At 52.9% G+C, this 19,265-nt stretch overlaps 1 protein-coding gene across 3 annotated transcripts in view; it reads right to left on the bottom strand.

Annotated features, from left to right (window-relative positions):
• Positions 1–1,494: 1,494 nt before the first annotated feature.
• CNTFR (ciliary neurotrophic factor receptor) overlaps positions 1,495–19,265 on the bottom strand; it is a 205,948-nt gene continuing 188,177 nt past the window's right edge. For 2 of the 3 annotated variants that reach the window (XM_062620385.1, XM_062620386.1), the window contains exons 7-10: positions 17,826–17,989; positions 5,804–5,984; positions 3,934–4,078; positions 1,495–2,745 (exon numbers count right to left, since the gene is read on the bottom strand). In XM_062620385.1, coding sequence (XP_062476369.1) covers position 2,745; positions 3,934–4,078; positions 5,804–5,984; positions 17,826–17,989 — 491 coding nt within the window. In that variant the 3' untranslated portion in view covers positions 1,495–2,744. Of the gene's footprint in view, positions 2,746–3,932; positions 4,079–5,803; positions 5,985–17,825; positions 17,990–19,265 lie in introns of those variants that run through there. The other variant, XM_062620384.1, reaches the window with a different exon arrangement.

Here is a 19,265-nt window from a genome sequence, read left to right as displayed (position 1 = left end):
GCACTTAATGAGTGGGCTTTTAGGACATCCCTTTCTTTATGGACTGCAGCTTAATCTGTCCAGGCACTGTGGAGGGACTGATGAACAGCAACCTAGAGCCAGCAGCAGACTCATGGAGCAGTACCAGCTCCAGGTGCTGGAGGATGCCTGGGGCTCTGTGTGAAAGCCATCGCTGTTGGATGGCTTCTCATATAGCGGAAGCACTGTTTCCTTGGTCCCTGAAACAGATTGAGAGGGAAAGGTTTGCTCTGCTTAATAACCTGAGATTGCATGCCTCCGGACCAGGCATGGGGGTCCAGGGTGGAGATGAAGGCAATCTGTCTGTCTGGGATGCTTCCCCCAGGCAAGGGCTGCGCCTGACATTTTCATGTCTGCTAAGAGCTGTCCCTTCCCCCTGCCCCAAAGAGTCATCTGCTATGGTAAATTACCCTGGCTTTTAGCACTGTGAATCCATAATTAGTGCATAATTAATTACCAGATGTTTTTAACACTAATGAAACATTAATAAATGACTGAGGCATGTTGTCTGGTAATGGAACATTAACCAGTGAACTAAGCCAGCACATGGGCCAGGTCGGCTGCTGGCAAGGCAGAGGCAGAGGCAGGGCTGCACGGGACTGAGATCTCCTCTTATAAAGTCCCTGCATGGTTAAAATCACACAAAGTGCCTGGTGGAAGCTGGCTTTGAAAAGCCAGAGTTGTGGCTTCTTCACCTCCATCCTTCCTTCCACCCATCTATCCATCCATCCATCCATCCATCCATCCATCCATCCATCCATCCATCCATCCATCCATCTTCCAAATGGAAAGATGGGGCATGTTGGGGCATTTTGCTAAAAAGTGGAGTGTATTTTCCCCCTGGGATGAGCTGCAGCTTGATGACATCTCTGCTTTGGTTGATATTCACAAGCAAAGCATATCGGGAGAGGCCAGACCCCGACACAGTGTGCTTTGCTGCATTCATTGCCCCTATGCCAGGTTCCTCTGATCCCTGCCATGATGGAAGTTTAATTCAGAGCATCTGGGCCAGTGGCATTTTCCTAATGTGAAATTATTAATCAGACAAGGAAAGTGCATTAATTGGGACTACGTGCCACCTCCAGCCTCTGCTCTGCAGTGGGGCAAAGGCACTTCTCCATCCTTCTGCCTACCCAAGTGGTGTCAGGGTCTGGTAGGATTTTGGGGACATATGGGGATCCCCAAGGGCCCATGAGCGGGGCCATGTGGCACAGGGTGGTGACAACCATCCCCTTCACACGACATAAGCTTTCCAGGTGTGAGCATCCTCCTTGCACCTTCTCAGGATGTCCTACAGGCCAGTTTTTGAGTGCCCCATCCCTCTGTGGAGATAATACCTTAAGCTCAGGCTCTGCATCCCCCTCATTGCGCTCCCCCCATCCACCCCTATCACAGCCAGCTCCACACACAGGAGCAGGGCAGCCAAACCCACACACTCCAGATAAGAAGGAAAATAACACCCAGAGCTGCTACACATCATGAAATGATCATTTAATGAAGACGGTCTCTCCTGGTGCATGTGTGTGTGCGTGTGTGCGTTGTCTCTGTGTGAGCTTATTTTTATCCCCTCTATTTTTTTTGATTCTTTTTTTTTCTGTTTTTTATATATATACATCTATAAAAAATTCAAATACAGCATGTCAACAGTGGGAATACTAGGACGTACGGTATTAAATACTGCGCTTGGGTCCAGGCAGGGGCGAGAGGAGGTGTCTTTACAAAACAGGTTTTGGGGCAGGATGGAGAGCAGAGCAGGCACAGGGGCAGCTGGGGACAGCAGGGGACAGCGGGGGACAAGTCTGCAGGGCTCCAGCTCTAAAGGCAACAGCAGAGCTATGCTGCTTTTGTTGGGGAGTGAGACAAATACGTCAACGGGGCGATTCCCTGTATCCAATGTGGTCAAAAGTTTGGTGGTGATGTGGGCTTGAGGGTGGCGAAGGCTCCTGCAGGGTGCTGGGTAGGGAGGGGGGAGCCAGAGGGGCAGCTCCAGGCACTCAGCAAGGGTCAGGGGGGTTTTACTGGTATTTAATTTCCTCCTTTTTTTCCCATAATTTCCTCTTTTTTTTTCCCATTAAAACCCTGCCAGCTCCCTGCTCCCAACCGCACTTATGAAAGCCACCAGTTCTTCCCTCCATCATCCATCCCCTCGGAGGAGATCAAGACCCTTCTCCAACCCATTCACCCCTTCAGCTTCACCACGCGGTCACGAGCTCGGGGAAGCAAGTCCGGTCCTTGGAGGGACCCCCTTCTTCTCTGAGGGGGGTCCACAGCTGGGAGCATCATTCCCCTCACCACCCCCCCCATTTTCATATCCCCTTTTCTCCGTGCGCCGTCACGCTCCCTGTCACCGGGGTGGGTGCCGGGGTGGCGGGCACGTCTTTGGCGTGGGGGGGGTTAGCTGTATGAGCGGGGTCCTCAGCTGCAGCACGGTGACCAGGCTCGCTTTGTCTTGCTTGGGAAAAGGGGCATGGGGACTGGGGGGGGGGGACAAGTGCGTCTCCTCGCTCCAGGCTCGAGAGGATTTTGTGGCTCCCCCTGGGATGGCAGCAGCTCTGTCCTCATCCGAAGCGATGGCAAGAAGCGTGATACGTCCTCAATGTGTGCAAAATCGAAGAGATAAAGAGACTCAACCCAGGGAATGGGGTAGCGAGGCGAGGGGTGGCAGCGGTTGTGGGTGGTGGGAAGGCGTCTTCTGTGCTGGGATGTGATGGACAGACAGATGAGGATCTGCAAGAGGAAGGAGAGAGGTCACTGCTCCATGCTTGGCCATGCCTGGCCACTAAGGGGACACTCCAAGGAGGATTTTGCCTCTTTCCGCAGGGTAATTCACACCTTACTTGAACGAGGTGCCCAAATACATCACCTCCACCTCTTCCTCCCAGGGCTGGACCCTGGCCATCCACTCGCTGCTGTGTTTTCTCTCCTTTCCCATTGCCACATTGCTAATGTGGAAGTGACACAGCCAGAGGGGAGCATAGGACCCCGTGCCCATAGGAGCTGCCTTGCAACGGCTCCTCCTTGGGCACTGAAGGATGGGTGGCACATCCTTTATCCCACAAAGGGACACAAAGGACCAATCCTCCAGTCTTTGGGCAGTGTAGGTACAGTGAAAAGGGATGGGTGGACACCCATGGGATATCAGCCCAGGCCCAGAGAGGAGTAGGTACTGAAGAGGTGGCTGGTCTCTTCTCCCAAGTAACAAGTGATGGGACAAGAGGGAATGGCCTCAAGCTGCACCAGGGGAGGCTTAGATTGGAGATTAGGAGCAATTTCTTCATGAAAAGGGTGCTCAGGCATCGGAACAGGCTGCTCAGGGCAGTGGTGGAATCACCATCCCTGCAAGTGTTCACAAACTGTGTAGATGAGGCCCTCAGTGACATGGTTCAGGGGTGAACTTGTCAACATAGGGTAACAGCTGGACTTAATGATCTTAAAGGAGTTTTCCAACCTAGCTGATTCTATGATTCTATTCTGGGGCTTTCCAGGCTGCCAGCTCCATTAGAAGCCAAACCAAGGACATTTTTGAGATGCATTTTTGGATTTTCTGATCTTGGACAGTTTTTCCTCTGTCACTCCACAAAAGGCTTAATTTCCACGTGGTCTCTTGGCCTCTTAAAACACCATCAGTGGGGAGGGGAGAGGGCTGCTGAGAACGAGACATGAAAGACTGATCCCTCTACAGGCTTTGTGGGTAATATTTGAAAAGCCATTACTGAGATCTCCTCCAGAATACTCAATATGGAAAAGCAGCCAGGTTGGGTATATTTAAAATGAAACTGCAATAAAACCCCCAAATGGCTCATTCCCAATGCCCTTCGCACATATCCCATTCCCAGCCATGCTGGAGTCCCTGGAGTCCCCATATCCCTGCACCCACATCCCATCTGTTACGCCCACGGTTTGGGTAATACTCACTAAATAAAGAGGATGCCATAGGCAGCCAAGACCAGTCCAGCTGTCCAACACACTGCCACGGCTCCGCTGCCCACCACGGCCCCCTTGTCACAGATCTTGGTGGTGGGGGGTGGCATGAAAGAGGAGGTGCTAGTGCTTGTTGTCTCTGCAAGGAGTGAAAGAGGATGGTGAGAGGAATTGGGGTGCTCAGAGATGTGTCCCATGGGGCAGCCCCACTTCCCTGCTACTGAGGACATGTCACTGTCCTGTCCTCAGATTGCCCCTTACTGCTTTGTTGTACTAAGGCTGAGCTGGGGGATTGGGATGATGAGCCAGGGGACGGTGCGGTCCATGAGACTTTCCCTGCTCTGACACAAGGGATGCTTGCATGACCGAGCAGAGCTGGGCATCCCTCCCAGCCTCATCCTGACCAGCCAGATTACTCTGTGCGTCAGCTCAGCAGGAATTTGGCTAAGAAATGTTGGTGACATGGCTACAAGCACTCAGTAGAGAGCATCCCCTGCCCAGGGAACACCCCAGACATGGCTGTAGCGGCTGGGTTGGCTCATGGGGCTTGTTCTCCTCTGTACAGGACCAGATGGGTTGTCTGTCTGCAGAGGGCTGCATGGGTGCAGGGAGAGCTTGGATGGTCAGTCAGGCTGAGGCAGCTTTGGTCACATCCAGCAGGTCCCAGAGCATCCCCTCCAGACAAGCTGGGGTGGATGATGAGGCCACAGGGGTCTGTCTCAGCATCTTTCAGACCTCACTGAAGTGTCATGGTGAGGCTCAGCCTTAGGGCCGGGGTGTCCCATATGCAAGGACACGCATGTGAGGGACATGGGTGTGAGGGACATGACAAACAGAGAGCAGGCAGGTGCTGTTGTAAGTGGTATTTGCATTTAGCATGAAGCAGGTGGGTACAGAAGCAAACCCCAAACCCTCACCCAAGCAGTGCTGTGCAGTCTGCCTGCACTCCTTGTGGGGTTTTATCCCCCTGGGGATGAAGGGCTGCAAATCCCTGCTGCTGCCTGAACCCCCAGGAGCCCTACTGGCTGCTGGTTTGGCAAGTGGGGGTATCTCCACGTAGGAGGCGTTTCCATCCGGGCCTTGCATGTACCACATCCCCAGGCAGGGAGCATTGCCAGGGCCCTCAGGGGTTCATGCATGTCCCTGGTAGCACATGGCTTGCCCACACGTCTGGGATAGAGCTTGGAGGATGGGAACACTGAGCACTCTCCATCCCCACATGCACATCTGTCCACCTCACATCTGCAGTGCTGACTAGAAGCACTGCTCAGTGCTGCCCCACTGCTCACCCCTGCCCCATTGACGGTGCCAGCCAGGGGAACTGGTGCAGCGTCCAGCCCCAGCCCTTCTGGGAAACGGAGGGCTGATAACGCCCATTTGGACACAGTCCCAGCTCTTTCCTAGAAACAGAGGCTTGTTAACTTTGTGGCTTTTATTTCGAATTGGCACCGCTCCGAGCTATTGTGTGGGGTCGGAGGTGTGGAGGGGGTAGGACTGGAAAGGGAGGGATGGAGGCCTCAGGGAATAATAATAATAACAATAATAACAGTAATAATAATCATAATCATAGTCATCATCATAATAATAATCATCATCAAACTAATATGATACCCCAAGTAACCTGGTGAGAAGGATACCAGAACCAAGTAAACTGGGGCACTCAGGTCACAGTCACACCCACTGCCAGGGCCATGGGTATGGGGCAAAGTGTAGGGTAAAGGGCTGCATTCCCCTTAGGTGCTGGGGGATCTCCTTGCCTGGGGATGGAACATGCATGGAGCCTGACAAGGGGGACCCTCAGCTAGGGCTCGTGGGTACCCCTGCTGTGGGCACAACCTGTTTGCATTGGGAAGGGGGCTCTTACCTGTGATCTGCGCCTCTGTGGTGAGGTGCTTGGGCTCCTCTGTCCATGGGGTGGCATGGACAGCCACGCTCCAGTCGCTCCACGTGCCAATGTCATTGTCTTTAGCTGCCACTTGGATGATGTACTCCTTGCCAGCATAGGCGTCCGTGATGGTGTGCGATGTCCCGTCCGACAGCTCAACCTGAGGGCAGCAGGGCGGTCAGAGGAAACCCCATGCACAGGGAGATGAGACCATCAGCAAGTTTAGCTCTGCTAGAGGGTGATAATGGGACTTTGACGGCACTTTGGGAAGTGCTAAGGGGTTTGGGGCAGAAGCATGAGCTCTGGACAGGGCTGCAAGGGGAGAACTCCCCAGTGGCAGCCAAGCTAAAGGTCTGGTGAGACCTCGTCGTGCTCCCAAACTTGAGCTGCTGCAGCAGAGCAGCTTCCTCTAGAGGTCACCAGAATCTAGCAGATGCTTGGGCAGGCTCCGCTTGGACATGGTGTGGCTGGGTGCTGGAGCTGCTGGCTGGGGTGCGTGCACACGCCTTCTGGGCATCACTACCAGAGCTGTGATGAGTCTTCCCCAGCCAGCCACCCTGCTCCCATGCCTCCTGGCATCCCACTGGCTCAGTTTGCATCCCTCTGGCTGTGCCCTTGGATAAGGATCAAGCTGTGACTAGCTGCCTTTCCTAGAGAAATTCCCTCTGTCCTGTTGTTTCTGCTGCCATGGGAGGTCATTCTGTTCTGGGGGTGCATCTGCTGCAAGTGGACACTCCCCAGGCTGTGTCCACACCTTCCAGGGATCTCTGGATCCAGCCTCTGAGGCTGAGGACCAACACGCTGCCGGCTTCATTCCCTGCTGTGGTGCCTGTGCCCCCACATGGGGACATAGAATCATAGAATCACAGAATAGTTAGGGTTGGAAAGGACCTTAAGATCATCTAGTTCCAACCCCCCTGCCATGAGCAGGGACACCTTACACTAAACCATGCCACCCAAGGCCTCGTCCAACCTGGCCTTGAACACTGCCAGGGATGGAGCATTCACAACCTCCCTGGGCAACCCATTCCAGTGCCTCACCACCCTTACAGTAAAGAACTTCCTCCTTATATCCAATCTAAACTTCCCCTGTTTAAGTTTTAACCCATTACCCCTTGTCCTATCACTACAGTCCCTAATGAAGAGTCCCTCCCCAGCATCCCTATAGGCCCCCTTCAGATACTGGAAGGCTGCTATGAGGTCTCCACACAGCTCCTCTTCTCCAGGCTGGACAGCCCCAACTTCCTCAGCCTCTCTTCATACAGGAGGTGCTCCAGTCCCCTGATCATCCTCGTGGCCTCCTCTGGACTTGTTCCAACAGTTCCATGTCCTTTTTATGTTGAGGACACCAGAACTGCACACAATACTCCAGGTGAGCTCTCACGAGAGCAGAGTAGAGGGACAGGATCACCTCCTTCGACCTGCTGGTCACACTCCTTTTGATGCAGCCCAGGATACGGTTGGCTTTCTGGGCTGCAAGCATACACTGCTGGCCCATGTTTCCTTCCCTGTGCCTTGGCTGATACAAATCACTTTCTCTCCAGACACATGTTTATCATAAAGATGCTGGAGGGATGAGGGATGGTGCAGGTCTGATGTAGTCCATCTACATGTGCTGGTGCTCAGCCAGTGACTGAAGCTCAAACAGAACAAGTGGCACCTCATGGATGGGGGGAACTTCATGGCACAGCTCACGTGGGTTTTCCATGTCTCCCCAGCCACACAGGAGAAGGGCAGGCATTGGGACCACCAATAGCTGAGTTTTATTAAGAGCTCAGTTCAGTGACAGGACCAAGATGGAGCGAAAAAACCTTCTGTATGGTCCCACAGCCCAAAGAGAGAAAAGCGGGTGCCTGAGCCAATGCAGCTGAGCGATGAATCTGCCCTAGCACTGCAGCTTTACACACACAGGGATATGTGCACACCAGGGGTAAGTGCTGGCCTGGTCAGTGAGCATTGTGGTTAATCTCATCACCACGCTGCTTGCAGTGGTACCTGAAAAGCAGAAGAGCACCCTGAGAAAGACCCATCCCTTTTCCAGCTCTCTCAGTACAGCATGTGCAACACCCTGCACAGATACGATCCCTTTGGCATACAAACTGCAGCACTCCCTGGCTTCTACAGTTACTCTTGGGAATCCCTACCAGAGATGCTTTCTTGATCCAGGTGAGAGCCATTCCTTCCCTGTTCCCTCTCAACACCACATCCAGCCTGTTGCCTGGCACAGCAGGGCCTTTGGGCTCTGAGCTCCCCGATGCTCATGCTGCCCAGAGCATGACAAGAACCCCACATCTGGAGCACATCTGAGGGCAGACCAGCGACCACGGAGCAAGGGGCCTCCTGCTGCCTGCAAGGCACAAAGTTGCTACCAAACCTTGTCAGGGGAGCGGTGTGGAGAAAGGTGTATGTCCTTCACATCACTGCACATTTGAGGTCTGGATGAGGGAAGGCCATATCCTGCCTCCCCTTGCACAAGCAATTCAGGGCTGACACCCACTTTCTTGGTGGGATGCAAACAGGGTTTCACTGCAGGGCTTGTGCCAAGTTGAGGTGTGCCTAAGCCCTAAACCACCATTAACCTAAGCGCTGGGACAACTGGTACCTGAGTCCATCCCTACCATCCAAGGGACAACTTCCCAATGTGCCATGGGTCTCACCATTAGGTCTGACCCATTGGCAGCTACTTGGGGTATGCACCAGCAGGTCTGAGGTCAGAGCCTGGCACGGGGGCAGATGAGCCCAGTGGGGCTCTGTGCAGGGTATCCCTGAGTTTCCAGCACACCACAGAGGCTGAGAGCCAGTCCAGGGGTCACAGGCACTGTGTCTTGTCCAAATAGTGGTATCTGCCTTAAAGCAGTCCTGTTGAGTTGCTCACAGTTCCCCAGCTCAGTCTATATAATGGGGGTGGCTGCTTCCATCCCAGGCTGGGCACAGCCCATCCTGCAGCAAAAGGGTTTTGGACCATTTCACTGATGGAATAGGTGAAAGCGGAAATCCTTTGAGGTCTGGGCAGAAGGGAGGATGGGGAAAAGAAGGTGAAAAAATGCTAGTCCCTCCTGCAGGACACAGCTATGCATCCTACAGCCCCAGGGGACCCATCCCGCCAACCCCACCAAACTCCAGCCCTTCTCAGCCCAGGACCAAAGCCAGAGCTGGATCAGGGTCCTCAGTGGCGATGGGCTCTCGGCACCCGCTGCTGCACCCAGCAGAGCTGAGACAGCTTCTGCAACTTCTTCTCATAGGGACACAATCTCATGGCCCAGGCCCCCAGGAAGGGTGGGCAGGACAGGAGCCTTGTGGCACAGTGAAGATGTCCCTGCCACCCAGACCCTGTGATTGATGCCTCTGCCACCAGCTCTGGTCACTGTCATAGCGAGATGGGACACACGTGCAGCACTGTTCATGCCACACAGCAGGGACTTGTCTGGATGGGGTGTTTGGTGGCATCCACCAATTTGGATGGTGATGCTAAAATGATCAAGCTTAATTAATTCCTCATGACAAAGTAAATGAAACCTTACAGGGTATGCTGCCATGTCCCTGTAAGCCTGTTCCTCCCAGCTTGTCCTGTGCTGGGCCAGCTCTGCTTTGGAAGCAGGGAATGAGCGAAGGGCTCAAAAGGATGCTGGGGTTATCCGGCTGATGTTTGTCTCTCTCAAGGTCTTTCAGGATGCTCTGAACCCTTCTGGCTGCTCCCTGAACCCCACAGCAAGCAGGCTGCAGGAAGGCCAGCCACGATGAGGTCCCAGTGACCTGGCCAGGTTGCTGCTCCATCAGGAGTATTTTCTCCAGCCCATAGAGCCCTCCTGGCTAAATGTTTGCTCTTGGGAGCAATTCCTGCCTGTCCCCAGCTGCAGCCAGCCTGCAGCTGGGTGCTTGCAGATGGGGGGGTTGCATGCTCCATAGGTTCAAAGCTGTGCCTTGCATGATGTTCCCCCAGGACGCAGGCTGGAGGACCTGGAGGACCTTTCTTGTAGGCCCTTGGAGGATGCTGCCCTAAGCAACTCCTTAGCCAACAGACAAAAGGGAAGGCAGAAAAGGCATCATCCACCTCTCCCCACACGTATGACCTCTGAATGCAGCACTTCTGAGCCAGGCAGTGGGGGGCACATCCAACATTTGCCATGGTGGGTGAGAAAGTCCCTGGGTGGGTGCCCTTGGCTCAGACGGGAAAGCACAAGGGGACCAGGTCCAACTGGACACAGACAGGGAGAGCGGGGGGGGAAACACACACGGACTGGGGAGGTCGTGGAGGGACAGATGGACACACAGCATCAAAGGCAGAGGGAGAAATTCCTTAATCCGCGTCCCTGCCACACAGAGACAAAAGTTGGAGGAAGGCTGCGCATGGTAATGCCTGTGGCCGGGGGGGTCTGCGTATCGCTGGCTGCCTTTGTGCACCTGCCAAAAGTCACTGTGGCTGGCTGTGAAGTGCTGCCCAGATTAATGAGGGATCAGCAGCCAGTGCAGGGCAGAGCCATTAGCATTGCAAAAAAAAAAAAAAAAAGGGAAAAGGGGGAAAAAGAAAAAGAGAAATGGGAAAAAAAAAGCCCTTGAACCCAGTAATTCAGCTGACATCTTGGGCTGGGATCCCGTTCCCTGCCATGGCCACATCAGCCTGCTTGGGATAACAGGGATGCTGAAGGATAGACAGTGCTCACCCACAGACACATTGATGGGATGGAGACATAAACCCAAGGCAGGTGGAGGGGAGGATTTCTCAGTATTTGCCTTTCCCCCTGTCCATGCTGTTCCTCCTGCACATGTGCTGGAGCCCTGAGGACATCAACATGAGCCTTCCACACCACGCACCCCAACAGGGGACACCCATGTGTGCCCTCACACCACTCCCTGCCCTGACTGGTGTCACGGCCTCGCAGTGCTTGGCACAGCAGGAGTTAAGGAATCCTTTCCCCACCCCGTCTTCCCCCCTTGCTCCTGCTGCCCCCAGCCCACCCTGCCAGGGTGCCCTGGCAGTAAAAAAGGTCACTGTGCTCTGTTCCCACCCTGGCTCTGCTCATGGTCAGGCGTGACCAGGTAGCAATTACTTGTGAGCAGGGTGATGCACAGGCAGGTCTGAAGCCCAGATGGCCTTTGGAAGGGGGTGGGAGGGGGAAAGAAAACCTCAACCCTCCCTGCCCCAGCAGCTGGGCTGGGGACTGGTGTGTGTTGAAAGGAGGCGGAGGGGAAGAAAGGGGGATCAGACGCCTCCTCCTCTGCATCCCGCATGAAAACATGTTTGCCAGCTCCCCTGTGGCAGCAGTGGCTCTGCTCTCCATTCCTTGACACCTCCGGCTCCCAGTGTGGGAAGGGGGTGCTCCACTGTTGGGAAGCTGGAAACGCAGGGATGGGGAGCTGACACCCCTCAATCCCATGGCAGGGATGCACCGCCGCTGTGCATTCCAGGACAGAGACCATGCTGATGGTGTATTGACAGACACTGGTGTTGTATCAATCCTGGATGAGCCTGCCTCCCCCAGAATAGAAGGAGCACCCCAACTATTGTAGGGTGAAGCTGACCTGCTCATGCAGCCTGTGACACTCACAGCAAGTGGGAGAACATGGAATGAAACCCCTTGTAAGAGCACAGCCTGAGTCTGCCATGTGTTGCATGTCCTCACAGCCTCCTCTACCTATGGATGCTCCCCAGGTTATCCTGGACAATGGAGGAAATGGAACTGGGAGTTGAATAGGGCTCAGTTTCAGAGCCTCTTTTCCCTGTAACAAATGGCCAGATCCTGCCCCTTGGCTGCAGTGGGTTTTGCAGGGACTCGTGCTACACGAGTAGCTGATGGTTCAGGTGCCTGCAGTCCCTGCTGTTGCAGAGGGACCCCAGCAGGCTCTTACCTGCCCTGGTGGGAACAAGCTAAACCAAAAGCAGCAGTAACTGGCAGGGAAGCCACCGTGCCACTGGGGAGTGCAGGGGTTCACTGCAAGCAGCCACTGCAGCCAAGAGGAATGAAATGTTTTGCTTTTCCCCTTTCAAAGCCATGTCTGGGGAGCAAATAGGTCTGACATTCATTACTAACAAAGCATCCCCCAAATGCCACCTCCTTCCGCAGCATTGCAGGAATCAGCTGGGCTAACCCCAGACAGAACTTTCTGCTCTGAGTCTGGGACAACTGAAAGGCTGGGAAAAGAGAACTATGTGCCCCTTATTCTCTGCCAGTGGAGGAGCCCAGCAGGGTCTGAGCTGCTGTCCTCGCTGTCACCCTCCCGAGAAAGGCTGCTGTCTGCTGCTGCACATAGCTCAGCCCTACTGCTGGTCTGGGAGGATGAGTGTCACACCAGGTGTGGCTGAACGGCTCCCTTCTGGCTTAAAATAAAGAGCATCTTTGAAAGCAGCGCTGTAGGCTCGTTAATGAAGGGACTCTTCCTCCGGATGTGCTGTCCCCTCCGGCCAAGTGACGACTGGCAGAGCTCACTTGCATTTGCAGCTGTGGGGAAGATGGGATCAGGGATGTTGAGGGTGCTCAGCACGAGCTATAACCCTGCTCAGTGCTGTACTTGCTGCCCACAGATGCATATATTATGCTGATGCATGGGGTGAAATCAGATGGGCGCAGCTTGTGTATGGGCATCATGGGGCTTGGGCACCGCTTGCATGGTCTGAGTGTAGGAAGGGGGTGCTTAGTTTGCTGCCTCCATCCTACCTGTGTGAGCATGCAGGTGAGCACAGGCATATGGGTGAGCGCATGAGTGCTCTGCTGCTCCGTGCCACCTTTACGTCTGCCTTTGGAAGCCTGATCCTGCTGGATGCTCAGTGCTTTTAGGTTCCCAAGGGGGCTGAGAGCGCCCAGATAGTGAAGCTAAGGGTCCCAAGCCTGGCTCTATCCCCAGGGGAATGGAAAAGTGATTCCTGAGCATTTCCCACCCCCATCCTCCTCCAAGGCTCCAGCCCTGCCTGCCCCACACCAAGCATCACTATTACATCCTCAACACTTTGCTCCCACCTATTAGCTCTTTTTTCTCCCCTTCTTTTTTAATCACTGACTTTGCAGCCGGGAGGGAAAGGGAGAGAAGTGCCGCAATAAAAGCTGCCATCCGTGAAGCTGTAACCCAGCTCACTCAGGGTGACCTCCTTGCCAAGGTTGCCTTGCAAAGGGGGGGGAGTGCAGGCAAAGAGACAGAGGCATGGGGAGGAAGCAGATGGGTGCAAAGAAGCGCGCCCACCACAAAGTGACATTGCTGCTGTGCCAGCAGTGGGGACGCAGCTGCACAGGCAGTGGCAGTAATTGCCTTCTCCAGCTCCATCCCTCCCGCTTGCCTGTCGCAGGGAGAATATACACCTTAGCACACACTTGCAGGTTGTTTCAGCCTGTGAGAGTCACCTATTTGACCCAAAGATGTTGCTTTGTGTTGGGAGATGAGCCTGAGCACATCCTGGCAGCCGCCCTGACACGTGAGTGGTGCTGGTCAGCTCAGATGTCCGTGCCCTCCTTACACCAATGAACCTAACAACTAAGTATTTGGCAATACCCACAAATTGCCCATTCCTATCCCCAGATCCCCATTGTTTGCCTGGATCAGAGCTGGCACAGATACCTGCATTGGGAGCTCTGTGCCCAGGCTCCTAAAATCCCAAAGTGCTGAAAGCACCTCCGATTCTAAAGAGGGACGTTTCTAGCCTTTGCAAATGCTCACAGACATGGCTCTAATGCTTCCAAAACAGAAGAGGAAGGAGAGAACCCAACCATATTATTAGCTTTAAATACCTCATGACCTTTTACTGCAAATCTCAAGATCTGAGGCGCAGCCCGCCTCACGGTTCGTTAACATTTCATGTAGTCAGCACGGCCAATGGGTTCAATTAGACTTTGCGAGGCATCTGCAAGTTGCTGGCAAGCCACAGGAGGAAATCCTCTCTCGGGCTGATCACCAGCTCTGACACTGCTTAAGAAATACCTTCTGAACCCCACCATATTCCAGGGATGTGCCCTGAGCTGGTCAGTGCTCAGTGCATGAGATCTCCCCCTAAAAAACTGGGAAAAGTGGAGATCCTGCTCCAACAAACACCATGGGGTGGGACGAAATTGGGTTCAAAGCCTGCCCAGAGATGGTCAGGATGGTGCCTGGACACCAGCTTGCATCTAGGAGTGAGCATGCAGACATGCTTGGAGGGAGATCGCATGTGTGAGCGTGGCGATTGCTGCTGTTGCGAGTTAACTGAAGGAGCCTGTAAAACCAGAAACAGGCTATTAGCAATCCATTAGGAAAGGGTATCCAGTTCCATCCTAGGTAAGCCATTAGAGGAACATCTGAGAGCATTAGGAGAGCTCGCTTGGGGCCAGGATGGGGCTATAAAACAGAAGAGGAAACCACGCTAATCTGGCTTGAATTACAAACTTAAAAGCAGGAGAAAAATAAAGGATACCCTAAACATTTAACGTTTTATATTTAGGAGACAGAAGGGGAGATTCTGCCAAAAGGAGAGAATAAAAAACCTGTTTAGGCTACAAATATCCCATCTCTTTTCTGGCAGCAAAGAAACCACCAGCCCCTATTCCAGAGAGGGAGAAGCATGTCTTTAAAGTCGCTTGAGTTTCAGACTGAGCTCTGTGCTCGTAGGGTAGCGGGGAGTCATGATGTGACATGATGTGACACGGCTGCACCCTGAACAGCCAGGAAATACCCTTGCCCAGGCTCGAGGGAGCTGATGCTGCAAAGCTCCTTGATAGTGCAAGGCGCATCCAGCACATGCCCATGTGGAAACTCATCATCATCATCTCTCCATGATAATGGAAACACATCATCATAATTCCCACAGCAAACTGCAACGTGAGAGATGCTAAGTGGCCTGAAGCAGAATGGTGCTGCTGAGCAAGGGAAAGGGGTTGCAAACGGCACACTGAGGATCAGACCCACCTTTGCAAAGTGCCTGGAAAGGAATTAAGGCGTCCCCATGGCTCTGGGTCATCCCCAGATATTGCTTGATGAGGGGGAATTGCCTGGGCCAAGCATCACCTGTCTCTCCCTGTGGGGAGAAACTGCATTTATGGCTAGCTCGCACAGCGGTGGTCCTGATAAGATCCACCTCTCCTGCCATGCATGGCTTCATCTTCTGGTGCCAAGCCCTGGCATTATTAAAATCCTGAAAGAAAGAGCCTGGGAGAAAGCAGACGCTGATTGAATCAGGCCGTACGGTATTCGACAGCTCGACATCCATCTGATCCTATTAGTGCTCATTCAGTCCTGCCTGCTGAGGTGCTGTGCATAAATCAGACCCTGAAATGATAATGGGAGGTGGAGGGGTGAAAGGGGAGCTGCTTCTTCTGACAAGAAACACCATGTGTGATCGGGGCCTGCACAGATATTGCTGCCTCTGGGCAGTCCCTGGTGCGTCCTTGTGGGTTTGCTCCCACAGGGATGCTGAGCTTCCCATGGGGCTGCCAAGAAGGTGGCAGGAGATGCTTGAAACCAAGCCACAAGGTTTTGGTGAGGAGGCAGGGATGGGGCTTAGCCTTGGGGACATTGGGCATGCAGGATGTGCCAGAGCATGAGGTTACCCAGCTCCTCCTGGCTGCTGGTGGAGACTTCTCCCAAGCTGCCCCATTGCCAAAAAGCATGTTGTGTGCAATGGCTTCTCCATGCCAGCAGCTGCTGGGAACAACACAAGCCAAGATGGGGACAGTTTGTGGAAGGAGACCTTCAGCTCAGCAAGAACTAAGTCCCCCCAATGCGAGTGTGGTGTGCATGACCACTGCATCCTTTCTCAGGGCACTTGTCCCTGCAAGGAGAGACCCAGCACTGCCACCACAGGACGAGCTGGCTTGGCCTTACCAAACCACATCCTTCCCTTTCCTGGGTGGATGTGAGGGAATGAGGACACTCCCAAAGATGCCACCAAGCAGTAGGTCGAGCAAAGCAGAGCTCTTGGGGATGCTCCCAGCACGCTGGCATTGGCAGGGTTCATTTTTGGTTGCAAACCCCTGCATTTGCAGGATGTCCAGCGGGACTGAGCAGGCTGAGCATACCAGGAGGGGTCTGGGGTCGGAGCAGCTCTGTCTGCTGCATTGCTGCCATCCCCTGGTGTTTGGGAGCTGATTGAATTAGGCTTCGCAAATAATTCATCTGATGAATAGTGGCAGTTTTCCTCAAATCATCCACAAATCAGATTTTTCATTACCCAGCTGGCGGGGCAGAGAGTCAGGAAACAAGGCTGGTACTTCACTCGATGAATGTTTGCGCTTGCTCACCAAGCAGATTATTCCCCAAGCACACTTCTCCATCAGCCAGTGACAGGGAACATGTCTCTTGGAAGGGGATATATTGATTAAAAGCAGCACCCATGACTGCTGTGCCCTCATGAGATGTGGGGAGATGAGGCTTTCACAGCCCTCCTTGCACACACCATGAGACTGGTACCGTGAGCTCTCTCAGGGTATCTTTGAATTAGAGAAATCAAGATTCTACTGCCCTAGAAATGCATTTTCTGGCCAGGGTGGACCTTCAAGTGGCACCACCAACACCTCCATGTATTTCCTAGCACCACTGCCTGCCTGAGAGCACTGATGGAGATGACACACCATCCCCTCAGAAGCCTGACCCTGCATATATGATACCTAATACCCGGTGATAGAAGGACCGGGCACCCCATGGGTGTTGAGCAGGAGGCAGCTCCCTGGCTTTCCCACAGTTTTTGGGTGCAAACCCTTGCATTTGCAGTGTGCTTGGCTGGATCAGGCTGTATCAGGAGGAAAACATCAGCTATTTCCACAACAATATCTCACCTTGGAAAAAATGATGTTGTGTTTGGTGTTTCCCTTTTAAGAGAAAGGCAAAGAGACAAGCAGGAGAACCCCCTGCCTACCCTTCTCTGATTTTCCAGTATCTAAAATGATTCCAGCACCTAAAGGGGGGCCTACAAGAAATCTGGAGAAGGACACTTTACAAAGGCACATAAGGATAGGACGAGGGGGAATGGCTTTAAACTGGCAGAGGGGAGATTTAGGTTAGATTTTAGGAAGAAATTCTTCACTATGAGGGTGGGAAGACACTGGAATAGGCTGCCCAGAGAAACTGTGGATGCCCTGTGATTTTCAAGAGCCATCAGCAAATACTTCAATCTAAAACACAACCTGTGGTGCTGCCTCATCAAAAACCCCAACCAAAACACAGAGAAAAAGTCGCTGAGCCATTGACATCTTGCAGAGACAGGAGCAAACCCTCCCACCCTCTCTCTCAGCCATTTCTCTCCTCAGGAAGAGCTGCCCAGCAAAAAACCCCACTTCATCCCATGATACAGGTGAGCTCCTCCAAGGACTGGGTGCTGCCTCCTATTTGTCTTTTCATGGAAAACTGCTTTATCAAGGAAAGCATCTCATTAGCTTTTGACTGGCCCAGCTCGGTGCAGAGGGGATGCTGGATGAGCCATGCCAGCGTAGCGGCACCTCTCCTCGAGTGCCAGATTGCTTTCCTTCACAAGCTGAGCATGCAAGCAGTACACAGAGGGGAAATAAAAAGCCCATTTGTTATCTTCCTGCTGCTAACAAATGAAATCTGTCCTCTGGGCTGCCAAGGATTTCACTGACTATTTTTTTTCCTTTTTAAAGAAACAAGAAATAAAAGAAGTACAATATCACTGCAGCAGCAGCTCCATGACGGTGCTCTGAGATAGGGAGAGTGGTATTTTATCTTCAGTTCAAAATCTAAATGTGGCAGAGGCACATTTAAATGTGGTGACATTTATACTTTAAATGCCTTTTACATCTCGTTGGCAGGTTTTATACAGAACATATGTATGGAAAGTAGATAGGGGACGTGGATGAAAATGCGGAGCAGGGAGAGCCTGCAGAGGCATTTGTAGGTGGAATGTAAGTTAAATATGGTGAGGAAGAGAGAAGGGAGGAGAAACAGAGAAGGAAAGGAAAAAGGTCTGGGTTGCCTGGGCAGTAAATAAACATTCTTTCTGGACCTCTGACCACTTTTCCCAGTGCAATTTATTCTCAGCCACCGTCTCCCCATGCTCCCTCCCGTCCCGGCCAGCTCAGCATTCACTTACATGTTGCCACTGGTCCAGGATGAGTGGTCGATACCGCAAGAAGAACTTGAGTGGGAAAGACTCAGGGTCTGGCCAGGATGAAGGGTTTTGCCATGACACCTCCAGCCTGCGAGGGTTATTGGGCACGGGTTTGGCCACCACGCTCTCCGGAGGGTCCGGTTTTACTGAAAGAGAAGAAGGTAAAGCTTTGTACATGGCATCCTTTCTGAGAGCCCTCCTCACCGCTGACTGGACATTGCGATGCATGCTTTCTAAGGAGAGCAGCCAACACGCAGAGTATCCTTTCCCCCATTAGATGTAAATCTGGTGTTTTTTTGTCCAGATCTTGGCTCAAAAGGAGGAGGAATCAGTGCTGGAGACACACAGGAATAACCTGGCCAAGGCACAGAGTATCCTGCCTCCCCAGGGACACTTGGGTCAGTGCAAGGAGCCCACCAAGCCCAAATCCTGCACTTCCCTCACATCTCCTGATTTCTGTGAGTCTGACCCACATTCAGACCTGCTTATTTTGCAGTAAAATGGCAATTTGGCCCTTGGGTTTAAGGCTGGGCTTTTGGGGATCTGAAGTATTTGGGGATTTGGCCGATCTTATTTGCCAAGGGTGAATGCAAATGTCAGCTTCCACCCCGGAGATATCTCTCAGCCCTGCTCTGCTTTTGGGATATGGGGATATTTTCTTGCTACCCAACCAGTATTTCAAGTGAATATTAATTGGCTGTGACCTATGCAGCATGCTTTGAAGTTGCAGCTACTTTTAGAGTGCTGGGAACAAATCACAGACAGGCTGTGATGAATGACATTGCCTGTTGTAGAATGAGCCTTGCTCCCTTGCCAAGGGTTTGCTCAACTCCTGACAGTTCAAACTCCCAATTTGCAATAGAAAAGCTACAAAAAGACCGAGGTTTGGGTACACCCACACTTCTCCTTTTTCCCATGGTCAGAAAGGGACTGGGCACAGAGATCTGGGTGCACAGCTGTGCCTGGGGTGGAAGAGGGCTCTCTGTGCAGTCTAAGAATAGCAATGCATATGAGTCCTCATGTCCCAGAATGGCTGTTTTAATCCCCTCCAAAGTCCACAGGTAGGCCAGTGGATCCCTCTTGGCTTGATGATCTCAGGATTGAGCAAGGATCCTCTGGTTCTGATCACCTTGAGCAGCCACTTGTGAAGGTGCCAACATCATAGTCCACTCCCAAGCATGGAAGAGGGATGCTGCGGGCATGGGGAGCCCCTCTCTGTCTGGTATATCTCCTGCATTGCACTCAGAGCCCTCCTCCTCCACTCTGACCCCAGGGTGGGAGGTGGTATCCACACAGGGCCTTTTCCCTTAGGAGAGAAAGGAGGTGCTGTTCATGAGTGCGCTGTTCCTGTGCTAGCCTCCCTGCTGCTTGCAGCTCTGCCTTATGTGTGAAGAGCATCTTTCACTCTTCTTGAAGCTGTAT

Source organism: Pezoporus occidentalis, unplaced genomic scaffold (assembly GCF_034315485.1).
Source record: "Pezoporus occidentalis ecotype Australia unplaced genomic scaffold, CSIRO_AGI_Poc_V1 ctg220, whole genome shotgun sequence".
NCBI classification, from domain to species: domain Eukaryota; kingdom Metazoa; phylum Chordata; class Aves; order Psittaciformes; family Psittacidae; genus Pezoporus; species Pezoporus occidentalis.
This window is presented reverse-complemented; position numbering and strand designations above follow the sequence as displayed.